The sequence below is a fragment of the Coregonus lavaretus genome (assembly GCF_964263955.1).
Source record: "Coregonus lavaretus genome assembly, contig: HAP1_SCAFFOLD_5976, whole genome shotgun sequence".
Lineage (NCBI taxonomy): Eukaryota > Metazoa > Chordata > Actinopteri > Salmoniformes > Salmonidae > Coregonus > Coregonus lavaretus.
The window spans coordinates 16,670-35,952 of record NW_028164255.1 but is presented as its reverse complement, the minus strand read 5'-3'; the positions used below and the strand labels follow the sequence as shown (position 1 = coordinate 35,952).

Genomic DNA, 19,283 nt, shown 5'->3' with positions numbered 1-19,283 from the left:
TCTTCCCCCCCCCACACAATATCCCCTGCTTTACAGCCTTAGTAAAAAAAAAAAAAAGATTTATATGGTTACAATGTATGGAGTACAAAGTAGCTTTTATCACAGATTGTTTGGACAATGTGGCTCCAAGATCTTTCATTTTCCCTCCCTACCTCCCTGCTAATGCCAGATTGCCTCTCTATCTATCTCTCTCCGTCTCTATCTCTAGGGGCACGGGTCAACGCCAAAGACAGCATGTGGCTCACCCCTCTCCACCGCGCTGTGGCGTCCCGCAGTGAGGTAGGTCGGTGGATACACACACTGCATGGGATGTACTCATGTGTGAGTGTACTGTGGCCCTGACACACACTCACACACACGTATTTCTCATGACATACAGTGACAGGCCAAACAGCATGGCGACACATTCTTAGGGCCCCATGCTGAGACACAGGTGGTAAGATGCTAAACCAAGCCTAAGCTGCCCAGCAGGATCTGTGGTAGAGAGGAGAGGAGAGCACACTCTGCTACAATCACCAGTCTGACCATCGTCCACCCCTCTCTGCTCTGAGAGCCAGTCAGTCAGTAGCACATTCAGCATAGAAACCAGAACCATATCCATAGCAGAGCCGTATCAATTTATCAACACAGCCAACACAAATCTCTGTGTCAGTCCCCTGGAGTAAACTGGTAATTCAACATGGCTAGGATAGTTTAGGATTGACTGACTCACTCACTAATGTGTGGGCCTGTGTATGAACTATTAATATGTGCATCTCGGTTTATGTCTAGTTGTTGAATGTTTGCGTCTCTGTTTACAGAGGCATGTACATTCATGAATGTTTAAAGGCATTTCCTGTATACATGTTCTTCTCTCTATGCTGCTTACGGAACACACACACACACATTGTACTGTCTCTACTCTCCTCACACGTCTCATGCTGTTCTAACACTGGTCTACAGGAGGCGGTTCGCGTGCTGATCCGTCACTCTGCTGACGTGAATGCGCGGGATAAGAACTGGCAGACGCCGCTTCACGTTGCCGCGGCCAACAAGGCCCTGCGCTGCGCTGAGGTCATCATCCCCCTGCTGAGCAGCGTCAACGTGTCGGACCGCGGGGGGCGCACCGCCCTGCACCACGCCGCCCTCAACGGGCACACTGAGGTACTACAGACTGGGGGATCACATATTTTATTTATATCTCTTATGTACATCCATACAAATGCCCAATTCAGGAAGTGAAATGCAATCAACCCCTAGTGAGACAATCGCCTAGGGCCTAGGCACTCCATGTATACTGAACAAAAATATAAATGCAACGTGCAACAATTTCAAAGATTTTACTGAGTTACAGTTCATATAAGGAAATCAGTCATTTGAAATGAATTTATTAGGCCTTAATCTATGGATTTCACATGACTGGGAATACAGATATGCATCTGTTGGTCACAGATAGGGCTGTGGATCAGAAAACCAGTCAGTATCTGGTGTGACCACCATTTGCCTCATGCAGCGCGACACATCTCCTTCGCATCGAGTTGATTAGTCTGTTAATTGTGTAATGTTGTCCCACTCCTCTTCAATGGCTGTGCGAAGTTGCTGGATATTTGCGGGAACTGAAACACGCTGTCGTACACGTCGATCCGAGCATCCCAAACATGCTCAATGGGTGACATGTCTGGTGAGTTTGCAGGCCATGGAAGAACTGGGACATGTTCAGCTTCCAGGAATTGTGTACAGACCCTTGCGACATGGGGCCGTGCAATATCATGCTGAAACATGAGGTGATGGCGGCGGATGAATGGCACGACAATGGGCCTCAGGATCTCGTCACAGTATGTGCATTCAAATTGCCATCGATAAAATGCAATTGTGTTCGTTGTTCGTAGTTTATGCCTGCCCATACCATAACCCCACCGCCACCATGGGGCACTCTGTTCACAACGTTGACATCAGCAAACCCCTCACCCATATGACGCCATATCAGCGGTTGTGAGGCCAGTTGGACGTACTGGCAAATTCTCTAAAGCGACGTTGGATGCGGCTTATAGTAGAGAAATAAACATTCAATTATTTGGCAACAGCTCTGGTGGACATCCCTACAGTCAGCATGCCAATTGCACGCTCCCTCAAAACTTGAGACATCTGTGGCATTGTGTTGTGTGACCAAACTGCAGATTTTAGAATGGCCTTTAATTGTCCCCAGCACAAGGTGCACCTGTGTAATGATCATGCTGTTTAATCAGCTTCTTGATATGCCACACCTGTCAGGTGGATGGATTATCTTGGCAAATGAGAAATGCTCACTAACAGGGATGTAAACAAATTTGTGCACAACATTTGAGAGAAATATGCTTTTTGTGTTTATGGAAAATGTCTGGGATCTTTTATTTCAGCTCATGAAACATGGGACCAACACTTTACATGTTGCGTTTATATTTTTGTTCGTTGTAGATCTGAAAGACTTGGATAGAGGTGTAGGAAATATGGTAATGGTGCCATCTTGCCCTCTGAATGGCTAGTGAGTGACGACAACTGTATTTAAATATTTTTGCCCACACAAGCAGCATAATAGGTAGTAAAGGTAAAGTTACACAGGCACATATTTGAATAGTTGTTTTTGCTTAAATACTAGTCTGATTTACATATTTAGAATGGTTACATAAAGAGCCTCGCCCACTCTTGGCCCTCCGAAGTACACACACACAGACCTGACTCACCACTGAAACACACCGCTCACACACTCCCCTCTCCCTCCTTTCCACTTTCTTTCTGTCTCTCACTATCTTTTTCCCCTCTCCATTTCAGATGGTTAACCTGCTACTGGCTAAGGGAGCCAACATTAATGCCTTCGATAAGAAAGATGGCCGCGCCCTGCACTGGGCAGCATATATGGGTGAGACATATAGACATTATAGAGTGTACCTCTCTGTACCAAGTCTGCTTCAGGCATTCAGATCTTTATATGTGAAATGGAAATAGTATGTATGAGTCACCTAATAGTCCGAAAACAGAGCCAAACAACATTGGTTGGTTTATTGTGGGATTACTCATATTGCTGAACATTTGATGGAAACATTATGGTTTTGAATGGTGACTTTCTTGTAAGATTACTGATGTTGCTAAACATTTTTAAGTGGAGGACTGTACATTGAGTGTGCTATGGTGGGCCCCCTGCAGGTCATCTGGATGTAGTGTGTCTGCTGGTCAGCCAGGGGGCAGAGGTCAGCTGTAAGGATAAACGTGGTTACACTCCACTACACACGGCCGCTTCTAATGGTCAGATCGCTGTGGTCAAACACCTACTCAACCTGGCCGTGGAGGTATGAAGAAATGGACGCATGCACACAAACACACGCGCGCGCACACACACATAATGTGGAATGTTGACTTGCTCTCCGCTCCTCTGTGACTGCAGATAGATGAGGCCAATGCGTTTGGTAACACAGCTCTGCACGTGGCATGTTTCAACGGTCAGGATGCTGTGGTCAGTGAGCTGATAGACTACGGGGCTAACGTCAGCCAGCCCAACAACAAGGGTTTCACCCCACTGCACTTCGCTGCAGCCTCCACCCACGGAGCCCTCTGTCTGGAGTTCCTAGTCAACAACGGGGCTGACGTCAACGTCCAGGTGGGGATAGACGCTGTTTCTGTCTGGGAGAGAATGAATGCTATGACTAGCTTGGTTTCCATCTTATACATAATCTCATCATGTACCCTCTGCACTGTATCTACCAGCTGTTGGCTGGAGCGCATCTGCCAAGACCAGAGTTGCCACATTTGCTGTTTATCACAGACTAATATGAGGATTTTACCAGCAGCGGTATGTTTCCATCAAACTGGCTTCTTGTGAATTAAAAGCTGTGCGCAATGATATAGTGCACATGATGAGATTATGTATAAGAGCGAGATCATTTTGATTTGTCAATTGGGAGCCAATCACCGATCATCATGTCACCAGAATACAAATGAAGACCCTTAATATTTATCGGAAAGGAGCATCAAGCTCATCACCGTGTACTTTCACCACCCTGTGAAGTTCATCATAACTTATTTCATCTGTAACCTAATAAACTGTGCGTGCTTTTCAAAGTTGTAGCAGGAGGACCATACAACATAGCATCGTGTTTCTGCAAGTTTACTGCGACATGGTTATTCTATCAACTGCCATTTGTCGAGTGATGTATTTCACCTTCCCAAAAATTCTCCACCCCTGTGTAATTCTCCAGCCCTATTTTGTTCTGTTGACATTTAAAGATGCACTATGCCGAAATCGCTCCGCCATTTCCTGGTTGCAAAAATTGGAATACAGAAGTTCACTTAATTTCAGTTTGTGGCAAAACAAGCAAGTATAATGTAGAGAATCATTGTACCATCTAAACAGCTGTGAAATATATTTTCCATAACCTAAAATATAGTATTTTCAGCTGTTTGAAGCTGGTGTACAAAACCGAAAGTAAAAGACGCAAAAACAAAACTTAAGACTTTCAATGAGAATGACAGATCTATAACACAAATTTCTATGTGAATTTGGTCGGGTCGCCCAAAAAGTAACATATTGCAGCTTTAAGGAAAGTTTACCGGCAATTGCTGTTTCCATCAGGCCTGTCATTGGTTTTTTTTATCCGACAGGTACTTTACTCGCATAAAAATAGTTGGATGGAAACCTGGTTACTGACTGTCTCTGGATCTGTCTTTCTCTGACTGACTCTCATGTTAGTCTTTATTTCAGTCTATTCCACTGTTGGTATCACTCCCATCTTTTTTCTCTCTCTCAGAGTCGGGATGGGAAGAGCCCCCTCCACATGACAGCGGTCCACGGCCGCTTTACTCGCTCCCAGACACTCATCCAGAATGGTAAGACGTGTGTGTGTGTGTGTGTGTGAGTTCACAAGGATTATTGTAATTGTCCTTATTGACTAAACTGTGCTTACTGTACTGTAGGTGGTGAGATTGACAGTGTGGACAAGGATGGAAACACTCCTCTTCACATCGCTGCTCGCTATGGTCACGAGCTCCTCATTAACACACTCATCACCAGCGGAGCCGACTGCACAAGGTGTGTGTGTGTGTGTGTGTGTGTGTGTGTGTGGTGTGTGTGTGTGTGTGCACGTGGGGGAATAAATGCTTGGATCCCTTTTCTTTCACTTGTTTTGGTGTAATATATAGCAGTACAGTATGTATTTATAGGAAAGACCTCTTTCTCTCTCTCTCTGCAGACGAGGGGTCCATGGTATGTTCCCTCTGCACCTAGCTGCTATGAACGCCCACTCAGACTGCTGCCGGAAGCTGCTCTCCTCAGGTAACCTACCAGCACCGGCACAAAGCCATTGGCTGTGTGTACTCTGTTTCACCCTCTTCCTTGGACAAAGAACAGGAATGTCTTATTGCTGTTTTCCAGTCCTGAATTCCTCAACAGGGGAACTATTCAGCCTTGGTCAGATTGGAGTCACATTGTTCCTCTGACAGCAATACAAGGCAATGGGCCTGCGAACACAGACAGGCATTGGGCCAGCATACAGAGATGGTCTGATCAGGCATTGCTAGCTGTTTCTCTCCTTGCAGACAATAATTTGTCTAAGCTAGTGCTCTTGAAATAAGAGACCTGATTGTTTGATAGATACTGGCAAACTTCTATCTAGAGACAATTTTGGCTCTAGTCTGGAAATCTCAGGCTCTGTTTGAAAGGATCTGTGCAGTTTCACTTGACTGTGGGGTCAGACCCATATGGTAGGGGGAAACTGAGCTCTGTGAGGGCTCTGAGGCCGCTACTGTAGGAAAACAACAAAGGAAGGCCTTTGATGTTGAGTGATTTACATGAGCTGGAGCACTCAGTGCAGCTGCACAGTTTTATTTGTGCTGAGGAGACAGCCAGCTTGAACCACAGGGTTAGAGGGGTGGTTTAAGGGCAATATTCATAGCCTTCGGTATCCATAGCTGTTAACCCCCCTCCCCCTTTACTGACTACAATGGTTTGACCCAGCATACCCAGATTCTAGGCAGGACCAACGTGTGATGGGGATTCAAATAGAACTCTGCACGAAACAGTCCTTAACTCATAGCATGCTTCCCCTGCCTACACTCTTTCTCTCTTCCTCTCTTTTGTGTGCTTTCAGAGTAGAAGTATGTGTAGAAGTAAGAGTATTAGATTATATCTCAGCCTGCCTGTCTCTCACTTTACCTCACATTGTAACCCTGTGTGTTTTCTAGCCTGCCTGTCTCTCACCTTGTAATCCTATGTGTTTTCCTGCATTAACACCTGTCTCTTTCTCCACCTCCCTGTCCCATGTGTCTCTCCCACTTTCTTCCACTGTCTTCCCTGCTATGTGGCTGTATGTTGCCTCCCTCCCTCTCTCCCTGTGTACGTCACCCCCTGTAGGAAGGAGGTATAGCATAATGTGTCCCCTCAGTAACGACCCCTCATCCTCGGCCCTGTCTGCAGGCTTCCAGATCGACACCCCAGACGCACTGGGGAGGACCTGTCTACACGCTGCCGCCGCCGGGGGGTGAGTCTCTCTCTCTATGTGTTTGTGTGTGTCTGAGGAAGAGAGAGAAATACCCGCACGCTGTATATGCTCCTGTACAGTTTATTTCACCATTTCTGTCAGAAGGGCTTCATCAGGTGTCTGTCTGTTTCTGTCTCTGTACATCTTTCTTCATGTCACTGTATTCAAAACAGAATTTGTCATGATTATAAAATGTATTCTCCTCTCCCTCTCCCTCTCCCTCTCCCTCTCCCTCTCCCTCTCCCTCTCCCTCTTCCTCTCCCTCGTTCTGCAGTAATGTGGAGTGTGTGAAGTTGCTTTTGAGCAGCGGTGGGGACCACAACCGGAGGGACAAGTGTGGCAGGTGAGTTCTCTTAGAGGACAGGTAGAAGGGTGGGGGGAAGTCTGAAGTAGGGGCAGATGAACAGGAGTTGAAAGCTGGTTCTTACTGAGGTGAGGACCCTGCTGAAAGGACATCATGGAGAAAGAGAACAGAGCTTAGAGTGGGGGCTGCATCCGTTTGTGGTCTATTTCTGTCAGTTCCTCTCTCCAGTTCCTGTGTAGGTGTGTTTGTGTGGTCACAGCAATTTGAGTCCTCTGACTCAACACTTTAGTCCACGCTTCATATTTTTGTTGCACTCTAAAGTGTGACTCATCTCAATGTGCTGGCGTATAACACTGTCCTTGTGTGTCTGTCCGTCTGTCTCTGTCCATCTGTCTGTGTGTCTCTCTCTCTCCAGGACCCCTCTCCACTATGCAGCGGCCAGTCGTCACTATCAGTGCCTGGAGACCCTGGTGTCGTGTGGGACCTGCATTAACGCCACTGACCAGTGGGGGCGCTCTGGCCTGCACTACGCAGCTGCCTCTGACCTGGACAGGAGGTGAAGCTCACTGACCAGACTTAGGGATGAATCCTAACTTCCACTTAAGAGTTAAATTCCCACTTAGTCTCCAATATACAGCAATGCACGACTAAGTGAACATTTGTCTTACATGCAAACTACACCGGCCACGTTGCGTGCACGAGCGTTGCAAAATAAATGTACACTTACATGTTATTCAATAATTTCACCCACACCGCTCGCTCACGTGAACGAGCGTCTGCGTAGCCAAGTGCTAAATACAACATGGTTCTAATTAAGAAGCTCCACGCGCTGCGAGTCCCCTCCTTATTGGATATCAGGAAGATACAAACCCATGTGGATGCTTGAAAGACAAACAAGGAGAGATTAATTAAAGATAACTAACTAGGTGTCTGTACGTACTAGGGATGGGCATGGTTATTCGAATATCCGAACGGACGTTAGTATTCGATCACTATTCATTTTTGAAAGCATTTTTATTTTAATAGTTAGCACTGTAAACATAGCCTACAGTTCTGAAGACGCACAAATAAATTATTTTATTTTCGAGTTAATTTTCTCTCTGTCACGACTTCCGCCGAGGCTGCCTCCCCTCCTTGTTCGGGCAGGTTTCGGCGTTCGGTGTCACCGGCTTACTAGCTACTGCCGATCCATTTATCATCACTCCATTTGTCTTGTCTTCAATCACACACACCTGGTCCTTATTCCCTCATTAGTCATGGTATAAGTGTTCCCTCTGCTTCCTTGTCTGTGTGGGTGATTGTTTATTGTGGAGGTTAGTGAAGCTCGGTGGAGCGCGTGTATTTTGTATCGACGGGAGTATTTTCCAGTGCGCCTTGTATTTTCCAGTGCGCCTGTTTTGTGCCCTGGAGTGTGTTTGACGCATTTCTATATTAACCTGTATTTTGCGGATTAAAGCCTGTTATTCTGTGATTTACCCTCCTGCGCCTGACTCCTTCAACACCGCCTCATCACACTCTCTCTCATGTTGTGCTTTACATGAAAAGGCAAAGTGGATTTAAACCTCCAGTCAGCCCTGACAACGGTAGCCTATTGTATTTTCCCCACTTCAAATAGCCTCTAACGGAGATTCCACTATATCTGACACAGATCAATGCAAAACACTCAGGAAACGTTTTTGAAACGGAATCTATCACGGTGAACATCAGAGATCTCTGTCACTGTTGCTGACTGTTAGCTAAAAACTACCGGAGAATAGCAGTCAAAAAACAATCTGGATATCCGAAGAAATGTCATGATATTATTCGAATAGTGAAATCATTTCAAATGCCCATCCCAAGTCGGCAGCAGACTTAAGTATGCTCAGTGTTCACACCCCTGATTGTTTTAATAGCAGGAAATTCAGACTAGCACAGCTGTAAACGCTTGGTGACCCTGAATACGACCCCTGAATAATAGAAAGTCCATCTAAACCCCACTTTTCCCATAGAATTTATCTTTGCCTAAGCTATTGTCAGAAAAAATGGCGTATTGCGAATGTCTTAATATTTTTCTGCTGTGTGTCTTGTGTTGTAAAGGCGACGTCAGGCTCTGGAGCCAGAGAGTGAAGGGGTCCAGGCAGAGAAGGAGAAGGAGGCTGCACTGTGAGTATACTAGTTTATTTCTATGAGTATTACTGCCTCAATCTGGGCATCCAGGTAGTCAGTCAGCACAGACTATGGCTCAGTGCAAACCGTGCCTATGGTTCGGACTATTTGAGAACGTCCCTCTTTCTCTACTCTGTGTACACAGACCCGTTCAGACAGACAATACCTTCTCTCATTGTCTCTCTCAGCTTGTTTGAATAGCCTTTGCATATGTCTGTAGAACATGTCTGACTCTCTCTCTCGCTCATATTCTCTCCCAGTCTGAGGCTTTGTTCACTTTTTAATAACCTTTATTGAAATATTGAAGTGTTTACGTCGGACGATATTGTGTGTTTTTGTACTAGATGTCTGGAGTTCCTGTTGCAAAGTGGTGCTACTGCCTCTCTGAAAGATAAGCAAGGCTATAGTCCTGTCCACTATGCTGCAGCCTATGGCCACAGACACTGCCTGGAGCTGGTGAGTACACACACGCTTATGCAAAATCATCTGCGCAAGTGCAACCACACATGAGGAAATCCATTTTTTTGGGTTATATAATCCAGAGATGGCTCTTGTCTTTTGCCCCATCTGCTAGTTAACAATGAATCTGTGTGTAGAATATCGTAAAGATATCGTCAATACACACAGCTCACAAATACCACTTACCGAATTTGAATGATTTGTTTTGATGTGAACTGTGTGGTCTGTGGTTGTGGTTTCAGCTGTTGGACCGAGACGAGAGTCACCAGGAGGACCCAGAATCTCTGAGTGCCAGGAGCCCCCTGCACCTCGCTGTGAGTCATTATAATACGCAGACATACATTATCATATATCCACTCTAGCCATGCATTTTCTCATTCACTGCCATGCATTATAATGGGGGCGAATGAGCAGGAAAAATACTTGTTTTTATGGTCAGGGCACGTGATCAGGGAAAACGGATAACTGGCATTATCACTTATATACAGCCATACAAACATTACCACAGAGTATACATTGCATAGACTGTGTCTTTGAATGCCAACAGCTGGTGTGTGTGTAATCTGTCTGTATGTCTCCCCATCCTCCAGGCATACCACGGCCATGCCCAGGCTCTGGAGGTGTTGCTGCAGGGGGAGAGGGAAGTGGACCAGGGGGACGAGGCTGGTCGTACTCCACTTGCCCTAGCGGCCCTCAGGGGCCACACTGACTGTGTCCACACCCTCCTCAGCCAGGGGGCCTCGCCACGCACCACAGACACCAACAGGGGACGCACCCCTGTACACCTAGCAGGTAATGGAGACCACTGTGTGTGTGTGTGTGAGAGAATTTGAAGTACTCTTTTGTGTGGTCCGTGTCACATGAGGTTGGTGGCACCTTAATTTGGGAGGACGGGCACGTGGTAATGGCTGGAGAGGAATAAGTGATAAGGTATCAAAAACATCAAACATGGTTTCCATGTGTTTAATGCCATTCAATTCGCTCTGTTCCAGACATTATTATGATCCGTCCTCCCCTCAGCAGCCTCCACTAGTCCGTGTGCACTAGTTCTGTACTCCGTTTCCTCTGTCTGACTTTCTCTATCTCTCTCACGCACTCTCTCTCTTTCTCTCTCCCCCCTCTCTCTCCTCTCTCTCGCCCCCTCTCGTGCGCTCTTTCTTTCTTTCTCTCTCTCTTTCTCTCTCTCGCCCCGTCTCGCTCTCTTTCTCTTTCTCACTCTCTCTCTCTGTTCTTAGTGATGAATGGTCATACGTCGTGTGTGCGCCTCCTGCTGGATGACCAAGACAGTGCAGACCTGGTGGATGCCGCTGACTCTCGTGGACAGTGAGTTGACCAATCCATTCATCTATTAATCTATTGTACATCTATTGGATGGGTTTTAGAAATATGGTAACCATTCATGTACACTGAACAAAAATATAAACACAACATCTAAAGTGTTGGTCCCATGTTTCATGAGCTGAAATAAATGATCCCAGAAATTTCCCATATACACAAAAAGCTTATTTCTCTCATGTTGTGCACACAGTTGTTTACATCCCTGTTAGTGAACATTTCTACTTTGCCAAGATAATCCATCCACCTGACAGGTGTGGCATATCAAGAAGCTGATTAAACAGCATGATCATTACAGAAGTGCACCTTGTGGAGGGGACAATAAAAGGCCATTCTAAAATGTGCAGTTTTGTCACACAACACAATGCCACAGATGTCCCAAGAGGGAGCGTGCAATTGGCATGCTGACGGCAAGAAAGTCCACCAGTGCTGTAGCCAGAGAATTGAATGTTAATTTCTCTACCATAAGCCACCTCCAACGTTATTTTAGAGAATTTGGCAGTACGTCCAACCGGCCTCACAACCACAGACCACGTGTAACCACGCCAGCCCAGGACCTCCACATCTGGCTTCTTCACCTGCGGGATCGTCTGAGACCAGCCACCCGGACAGGTGATGAAACTGTGGGTTTTCACAACCGAAGGATTTCGTCACAAACTGTCAAACTTCTCAGGGAAGCTCATCTGTGTGCTCGTCGTCCTCACCAGGGTCTTAACCTGACTGCAGTTCAGCGTCATAACCAACTTCAGTGGGAAAATGCTCATCTTCGATGGCCACTGGCACACTGGAGAAGTGTGCTCTTCACGGATGAATCCCGGTTCCAACTGTACCGGGCAGATTGCAGACAGCGTGTATGGCGTTGTGTGGGCGAGCGGTTTACTGATGTCAACATTGTGAACACAGGGCCCATGGTGGCAGTGGGGTTATGGTATGGGCAGGCATAAGCTACGGACAACGAACACAATTGCATTTTAACAATGGCAATTTGAATGCACAGAGATACTGTGACGAGATCCTGAGGCCCATTGTCGTGCCATTCATCCGCCGCCATCACTTCATGTTTCAGCATGATAATACACGGCCCCATGTCGCAAGGATCTGTACACAATTCCTGGAAGCTGAAAATGTCCCAGTTCTTGTATGAACTGCATACTCACCAGAAATGTCACCCATTGAGCATGTTTGGGATGCTCTGGATTGACGTGTACAACAGCGTGTTCCAGTTCCCGACAATATCCAGCAACTTTGCACAGCCATTGAAGAGGAGTGGAACAACATTCCACAGGCCGTAATCAACAGCCTGATCAACTCTATGTGAAGGAAATGTGTCGCGATGCATGAGGCAAATGATGGTCACACCAGATACTGACTGGTTTTCTGATCCACGCCCCTAACTTTGTTTTAAAGGTATCTGTGACCAACCGATGCATATCTGTATTCCCAGTCATGTGAAATGTATTTCAATCGACTGATTTCCTTAAATGATCTGGAACTCAGTAAAATCTTTGAAATTGTTGCATGTTGCTTTTATATATTTGTTCAGTTGTAGTTCTAAAGGGACTGGATAAGGTATACATTATATAGTAATATCTTGTGCTCACCTTTCTCTCTGATAGGCGAGGTAGAATTTTGGCCATAGTGCTTACACCCATGTAATCCTTTCAGGTCTGATTGGATAGATGTAAGTAATATGGTGAATATTCCACCTAACCCATAATACTAGTACATCAGGATGGGGGTTGATTTGGGATTGGGGATGTGTCTACCGATCCGTTTGTCCCGCTCTGACTGTCCCCTCTCTGTCCCTGTCAGGACTCCTCTGATGCTGGCGGTGGCAGGGGGACATGTGGACGCTGTGTCTCTGCTGCTGGAGAGAGAGGCTGTTGTAGACACAGCAGACAGCCATGGCCTGACCGCCCTGCACCTTGGGGTGAGTGTGTGTGTGTGTATGGCTGTAACTGTGTGACTGTGACTGGTCATGTGTATATGGATGTGTGTGTGATTGTACTGAATTCTGGGTAGCTTGTAAACAACATGATCTCTTTGTCCAGTCTAAAAGTTTAAAGGTGATCTCTGTCTCGTTCCCATTTTCCCTTTATCGCCACTCTCTCCTCTCTTTCTTCCTCCTCCTCTCCCAGTTGCTGTGTGGTCAGGAGGAGTGTGTCCAGTGTCTGTTGGAGCAGGAGGCCTCTGTGTTGCTGGGGGACTCCAGGGGCCGAACAGCCCTCCATCTGGCTGCAGCGAGGGGCCACGCATCCTGGCTCGCTGAGCTGCTGAGTATCGCTTGTTCTGAACCACCCATGCCCCCCCTCCGAGACCACCAGGGGTACACCCCCCTGCACTGGGCCTGCTACTATGGTCAGTCACTAGACCTACCTACTGCAGGCCTGCCTCAAACCATGGCTTGATCTCCAATCAATGTGCCTGAGGATTTTGTCTCTACGTATGTATTTTATGTGAAATACCTTTTTATGTTTGCATGTTCTAATAATCTTGTGTGTGTCCAGGTCACGAGGGCTGTGTGGAGGTACTGCTGGAGCAGAAAGGTTGTCGCTGTATCGACGGGAACCCCTTCACTCCCCTGCACTGTGCTGTGTAAGTCTTCACATACATGAAGCACAGTATTGCCTATAGATGTCAGTGTTGACTGTGTTTTGCCTCATGGACAACAGTGATAACATTCTGTGTTTTGCTTCTCAGGGTGAATGATCATGAATCCTGTGCCTCACTACTGCTGGAGGCAATGGGATCAGACATCGCCAGCTGTAAGGATGCTAAGGATAGGTAAGTCATCACACACCTGATTCAGATACATATTGGAGTTGCCCATTCCTGGATCAGATACGGATGTATCTCACACAGCCTGTCCTCAATCTCTAACTTCTGTGTTTTATTCTCTCTTCCTCATTCTGTTTTCCTTTCCTCTCCTCACACATCCTCCCCTTTCTCTCTCAGGACTCCACTCCATGCTGCAGCGTTCTCTGGTCATGTGGACTGTGTCCAGCTGCTTCTGTCCCATGATGCACCTGTGGATGCTGTCGACCAATCAGGGCGCAGTGCGCTGATGATGGCTGCAGAGAAGGGAGGAGTGGGAGCTGTAGAGGTGCTGTTGACCAGTGCCAACGCCAGCCTGGGTTTGGTCGACCAGAATGGCAACACAGCCCTCCATCTGGCCTGCAGTAGCGTGAGTGTCCACTAGGGAGATTTCGCTCCCTATTTCTTTGACATACCACATACAAATACTATATTTACAATCATAGTGCATAATATATTAATTTGTCTTCACTCCCCCCCCCCCCCCCCCCCACCACCACCATCCCCCTCACCCTCTCTCAGGGAAAGGAGGATTGTGTTCTGTTCATCCTGGAGAGGCTAAAGGACACTGTTCTCATAGGTGCCACAAACGCAGCACTGCAGACGTAAGTGTTCGTCAGAGATAGGCCATGGTTAATCTCGGAACCGAGAACCAAATATTGTGTCCGCTAGCTACCTCAATTTACTTCTAGGGTGGAAATGTCTAGATCTAAAAAAAAAAAACCTGCAGATTTAGCCCACTACAGAAACACTACAAACTTTCTGATTGTTCTGTCCCTCCCAGGCCCCTCCACCTAGCGGCTCGTAGCGGTCTGAAACAGGCTGTCCAGGACCTGCTGTCCAGGGGGGCCAGTGTTCAGATGTTGGATGAGAATGGTAGGTCTAAAGGTCTGGTCTGGGCATGAACCAGTACCCGTGTGTTAAAGGGGTCTAACTGCATGCTGCTATTATTTCAGCTGCCTGTGGTTCTGTGGTGTTGGCATGTCTATGTACATTAGCTAGCTACAGCGGTCTGTGTCTGTCTGTGCTCTGGTAGGCTAGAGGTGCAGCTAACGGGTTTGTAGCTCTCTGGCCCAGTCCCAGTCCCACCTGTCGAGTATTGTTATTAGGGCCAGGAGTTTTTCCTGACCCTTGTCACCTGACTAGGAAAAACTTGAGGCCCTTGTCATTATGTCCAGGGATTTAGGTTTGTATTCATTATGATGTATAAGGAGTTATATACACTACCAGTCAAAAGTTTGGACACACCTACTCATTCAAGGGTTTTTCTTTCTTTTTACTTTATTTTCTACATTGTAGAATAATAGTGAAGACATCAAAACTATGAAATAACACATATGGAATCATGTAGTAACCAAAAAAGTGTTCAACAAATCTAAATATATTTTATATTTGAGATTCTTCAAATATTTACATTTTTACATTTTTAGTCATTTAGCAGACGCTCTTATCCAGAGCGACTTACATGAGCAATTAGGGTTAAGTGCCTTGCTTAAGGGCACATCGACAGATTTTTCACCTAGTCGGCTCGGGGATTAGAACCAGCGACCTTTCGGTTACTGGCACAACGCTCTTACCCACTAAGCTAATAGCCACCCTTTGCCTTGATGACAGCTTTGCGCACACTTGGCATTCTCTCAACCAGCTTCATGAGGTAGTCACCCGGAATGCATTTCAATTAACAGGTGGAATTTATTTCCTTCTTAATGCGTTTGAGGCAATCAGTTGTGTTGTGAGGGGGTGGGGGGGAATACAGAAGATAGCCCAATTTGGTAAAAGACCAAGTCCATATTATGGCAAGAACAGCTCAAATAAGCAAAGAGAAACGACAGTCCATCATTACTTTAAGATATGAAGGTCAGTCAATACGGAACATTTCAAGAACTTTGAAAGTTTCTTCAAGTGCAGCCGCAAAAACCATCAAGTGCTATGATGAAACTGGGTCTCATGAGGACCACCCCAGGAATGGAAGAACCAGAGTTACCTCTGCTGCAGAGGATAAGTTCATTAGAGCTACCAGCATCAGAAATTGCAGCCCAAATAAAGGCTTCACAGAGTTGAAGTCACAGACACATCTCAACATCAACTGTTCAGAGCAGACTGTGAATCAGGCCTTCATGGTTGAATTGCTGCAAAGAAACCACTACAAAAGGACACCAATAAGAAGACGAGACCTGCTTGGGCCAAGAAACACGAGCAATGGACATTAGACCGGTGGAAATGTGTCCTTTTAGTCTGGAGTCCAAATTAGAGATTTTTGATTCCAACCGCTGTGTCTTTGTGAGATGCGGTGTGGATGAACGGATGATCTCCACATTTGTATTTCCCACCGTAAAGCATGGAGGAGGAGGTGTTATGGTGTGGGGGTGCTTTGCTGGTGACGCTGTCTGTGATTTATTTAGAATTCAAGGCTCTTTTAACCAGCATGGCTACCACAGCATTCTGCAGCGATACGCCATCCCATCTGGTTTGGGCTTAGTGGGACTATAATTTGTTTTTCAACAGGACAATGACCCAACACACCTCCAGGCTGTGTAAGGGCTATTTTACCAAGAAGGAGAGTGATGGAGTGCTGCATCAGATGACCTGGCCTCCACAATCCCCCGACCTCAACCCATTGAGATGGTTTGGGATGAGTCGGACGGCAGAGTGAAGGAAAAGCAGCCAACGAGTGCTAAGCATATGTGGGAACTCCTTCAAGACTGTTGGAAAAGCATTCCAGGCAAAGCTGGTTGAGAGAATGCCAAGAGTGTGCAAAGCTGTCATCAAGGCAAAGGGTGGCTATTTAAAAAATCTCAAATAATTTTTTGGGGTTACTACATGATTCCATATGTGTTGTTTCATAGTTTTGATGTCTTCACTATAATTCTACAATGTAGAAAATAGTAAAAAATAAAGAAAAACCCTTGAATGAGTAGGTGTCCAAACTTTTGACTGGTACTGTATATATATAAAATCAAATCAAATGTTATTTGTCACATACACGTGTGTAGCAGTTGTTATAGCGGGTGTAGTGAAATGCTTGTAAAGGTGCAGTATATGTTGTATGTATTCCCTGTCTGCTTGTCTGTTGTCTGTGCACTGTCTGCTGTCTGGGCTGGCTGTGTACTAATGGAATGCTGCTTTCTCCCATTGTCCTCCCTTCCCTTGTCCCCCCATCTCTCTCTCTGTTTTTTGCTTCGCTCTCCCCGCTTCTTCCATGTTTCCTCCCCCTCTTTCTCTCTGTCCATTTTCCCTTCTCTCTCCCTTCCTCTTCCCTACTTCTTTCCCCTCCCTATTGCTCTCTCTCTACCATCTTTCTCCACACCATCTCTCTCTCCCACCCTCCTCTTTCTCTCTCCCCATCCTCTTCTCCCTATCTCGCCCACTCTCCTTCTCTCTGCCCTCCTCTTTCTCCCCCAGGTCTGACGCCTGCTCTAGCTTGCGCTCCTAGCAGGGAGGTGGCTGACTGTCTGGCTCTCATTCTGGCTACCATGATGCCTTTCTACTCCCCTTGCAGCTCCGGAGTCCCCTCCCCAGGTTCTCTCCTGAGGGCCCTATCCAGGCAGGACAAGGGTTCCCGGGACCCTCGTAGCCCCAAGGCCCCCTCTGGCCCCTCCAGCGAGGGAAGTGCCAGTCAGGGCACCACTGAAAACGACTCAGACTCAGAAACCTTTTGACCCCTATGACTATGACCTATGACCCTGACTCTTATCAGACTACCTGGATGTCTGCAGAGCCACACTTTCACACCACCAACCACCCCTGATCCCTCGCTCGTGTCCCAAGAGCAGAACCTCTCAGTGGGGGCTTATACAGGATTTTGTCCCCACTAATGGCTGGAGGGATGGAGCTCAAACTCTAATCTAATGTGATCCTGCCTGCTGGTGCATCTTCTCCAGATCAACCTAGGTACTCCGTCTCAGCTTGGCTATCTATGACAGCGGCTGAGACTTTTCTTATTAAAGCCATTTTTTATTGTTTGTATGAAAAGAGGACCAGAAAAGAACCTTTTTAAAAACCTTTTTTCTTTTGGTTGGTTGATGTACCAAATATTGACTTAACATATAGTTAAAACAAGTATATGTATATTTTTGTGTCGGGGTAGGTATACATGGAAAGGTACATACTGCTCTATCTGCCCAGTGATGTGAGTATAGCACAAACCAACTAAAGCACAATTCTAGAATTCACTTATAAGCCTATTATAAAGAAACATGGTAGAATGCATACCCTCTAGTTACAGTGTATGGAATGCTCTGTGCACGAGTCAGAGTCTGGCCTTGGTGCACAGAAGTGGCACCATTTCAACCTTGTATGTTTCCACGTCAATAGAAATCAGACATTTGGCCATGAGTTTTTCCTGACCACATCAACTGACCTGGAAAACTCTGGGCTGTAGTTATTGGCTATAGGTAACTCGGACCCAGAATTGTTCCTGATCCTGTCACGTGGTCAGTTAGGAACCTCCTGTCCCTAGTGTTACAGAACAACAGTGTTTCAGTAGTTTACATGCTCAGATACAGTATGTCAGATCAGGTCTCCAGTGAAGAGGTTGACACCTGTACGGTATTTATTAACGCTTATATTATGGTACAGAATACTGCTTGCACTTAAAATGTAAAGGAGAGCAGGACCTTGACCACTCTTCTCTTCCCCTCCTCTCTCCATCCCCCTTTCCCATCTAGTCTGTTGTCTACCAACAACAATGTGCCAGTCTATCAAACTTGTCCAGTGCCTTGTTAAACCTTTGTATTCATTTTTTGTTTCAATTTTCCAAAAAAGCGTACTCTTCTGAAAGAGTATGCACATTTTCCTGGTGCATGTGGTCTCTATTCAATCCGTATCGTGGAAGTTCAGCTTTACATTTAAAGGCAATGTTCCTGCTTTAGTGGAGACTAAATTCACGGTAAACACTGCATATATCGGCTCAATCTGAAATTACCTTAACATTTCTATAGCGGAATCTGTCACGCTTCAACTTTACAGATTGAATAGAGCCCTAAATTGTGTATTATGGGTGTATGTGACTTTGAATGGAAAAGTTTGAGATTAGAGTTGGTTAACTCGGGGGGGTTTGTCTGCAACAAGATGTCTAACAAAATGAAGTTCTGCTTTTGTACAAACTGTATGTCATTGTAAAGCACAGCCTTGTCTGTAATAACTATCTCTACCACAGAGAAAGAGAACCCGAGCACACACCTTTTAAAAAGCACAGTGTTAGTTTAATGCCTCAAGGCTTGTCGTTGAGAATGAAAGTAAGGAAGAGATTGGGAGTGTGTCCCAACTGGCCCACTATTCCCTACATAGTGCACTACTTTTGACCAGAACCCTATGTAGTGCACAATAGGGAATGTAGCCATTTGGGATGCAGCCATGGGTCAGTATTATTATGCCAGAGGGAGCATCACACCACTAGTCAGTTGTGACAATCGTATTGGATTGATTTTCATACCAGTTCCTGATGCAGTATGAAATGCGGAAGGCTGTTTGTTAGCTACCCTTTGGTTTTTTTAATGAATGAATTGTACAATTATAATATAAAAATCTGTTTTAATTTAGTGCTGTGTGTCTGTACTTTCCTATTTGATACCAAGTTGACAAACAAACATTACTTATGTTTTGGGTATCTAATGCTTACCTGAGAATGGATCCTCCATTTCAGTCTTGGAACCCTCAAACACCTCTACATAAACTAGCTTGTATTTAAGTGTGTAAGGAGTCAACATACCGGTAGACTACAGTCTATTCTGGACATGTGA

General features: G+C 45.9%; 1 protein-coding gene across 1 annotated transcript; it reads left to right on the top strand.

The window, feature by feature from the left end:
- Positions 1-213: 213 nt before the first annotated feature.
- LOC311117270 (serine/threonine-protein phosphatase 6 regulatory ankyrin repeat subunit C-like) lies at positions 214-19,019 on the top strand. The gene is made up of 24 exons (XM_084192241.1): positions 214-279; positions 943-1,143; positions 2,788-2,875; positions 3,160-3,302; positions 3,398-3,610; positions 4,758-4,836; positions 4,924-5,038; positions 5,199-5,281; positions 6,359-6,485; positions 6,760-6,828; positions 7,205-7,345; positions 8,866-8,931; positions 9,279-9,390; positions 9,636-9,707; positions 9,984-10,185; positions 10,629-10,716; positions 12,541-12,658; positions 12,867-13,086; positions 13,236-13,323; positions 13,429-13,512; positions 13,684-13,912; positions 14,065-14,147; positions 14,327-14,418; positions 16,945-19,019. The coding sequence occupies exons 1-24, from the start codon at positions 235-237 to the stop codon at positions 17,199-17,201; spliced, it is 3,015 nt and encodes a 1,004-aa protein (XP_084048367.1). The 5' UTR covers positions 214-234; the 3' UTR covers positions 17,202-19,019.
- Positions 19,020-19,283: the final 264 nt, after the last annotated feature.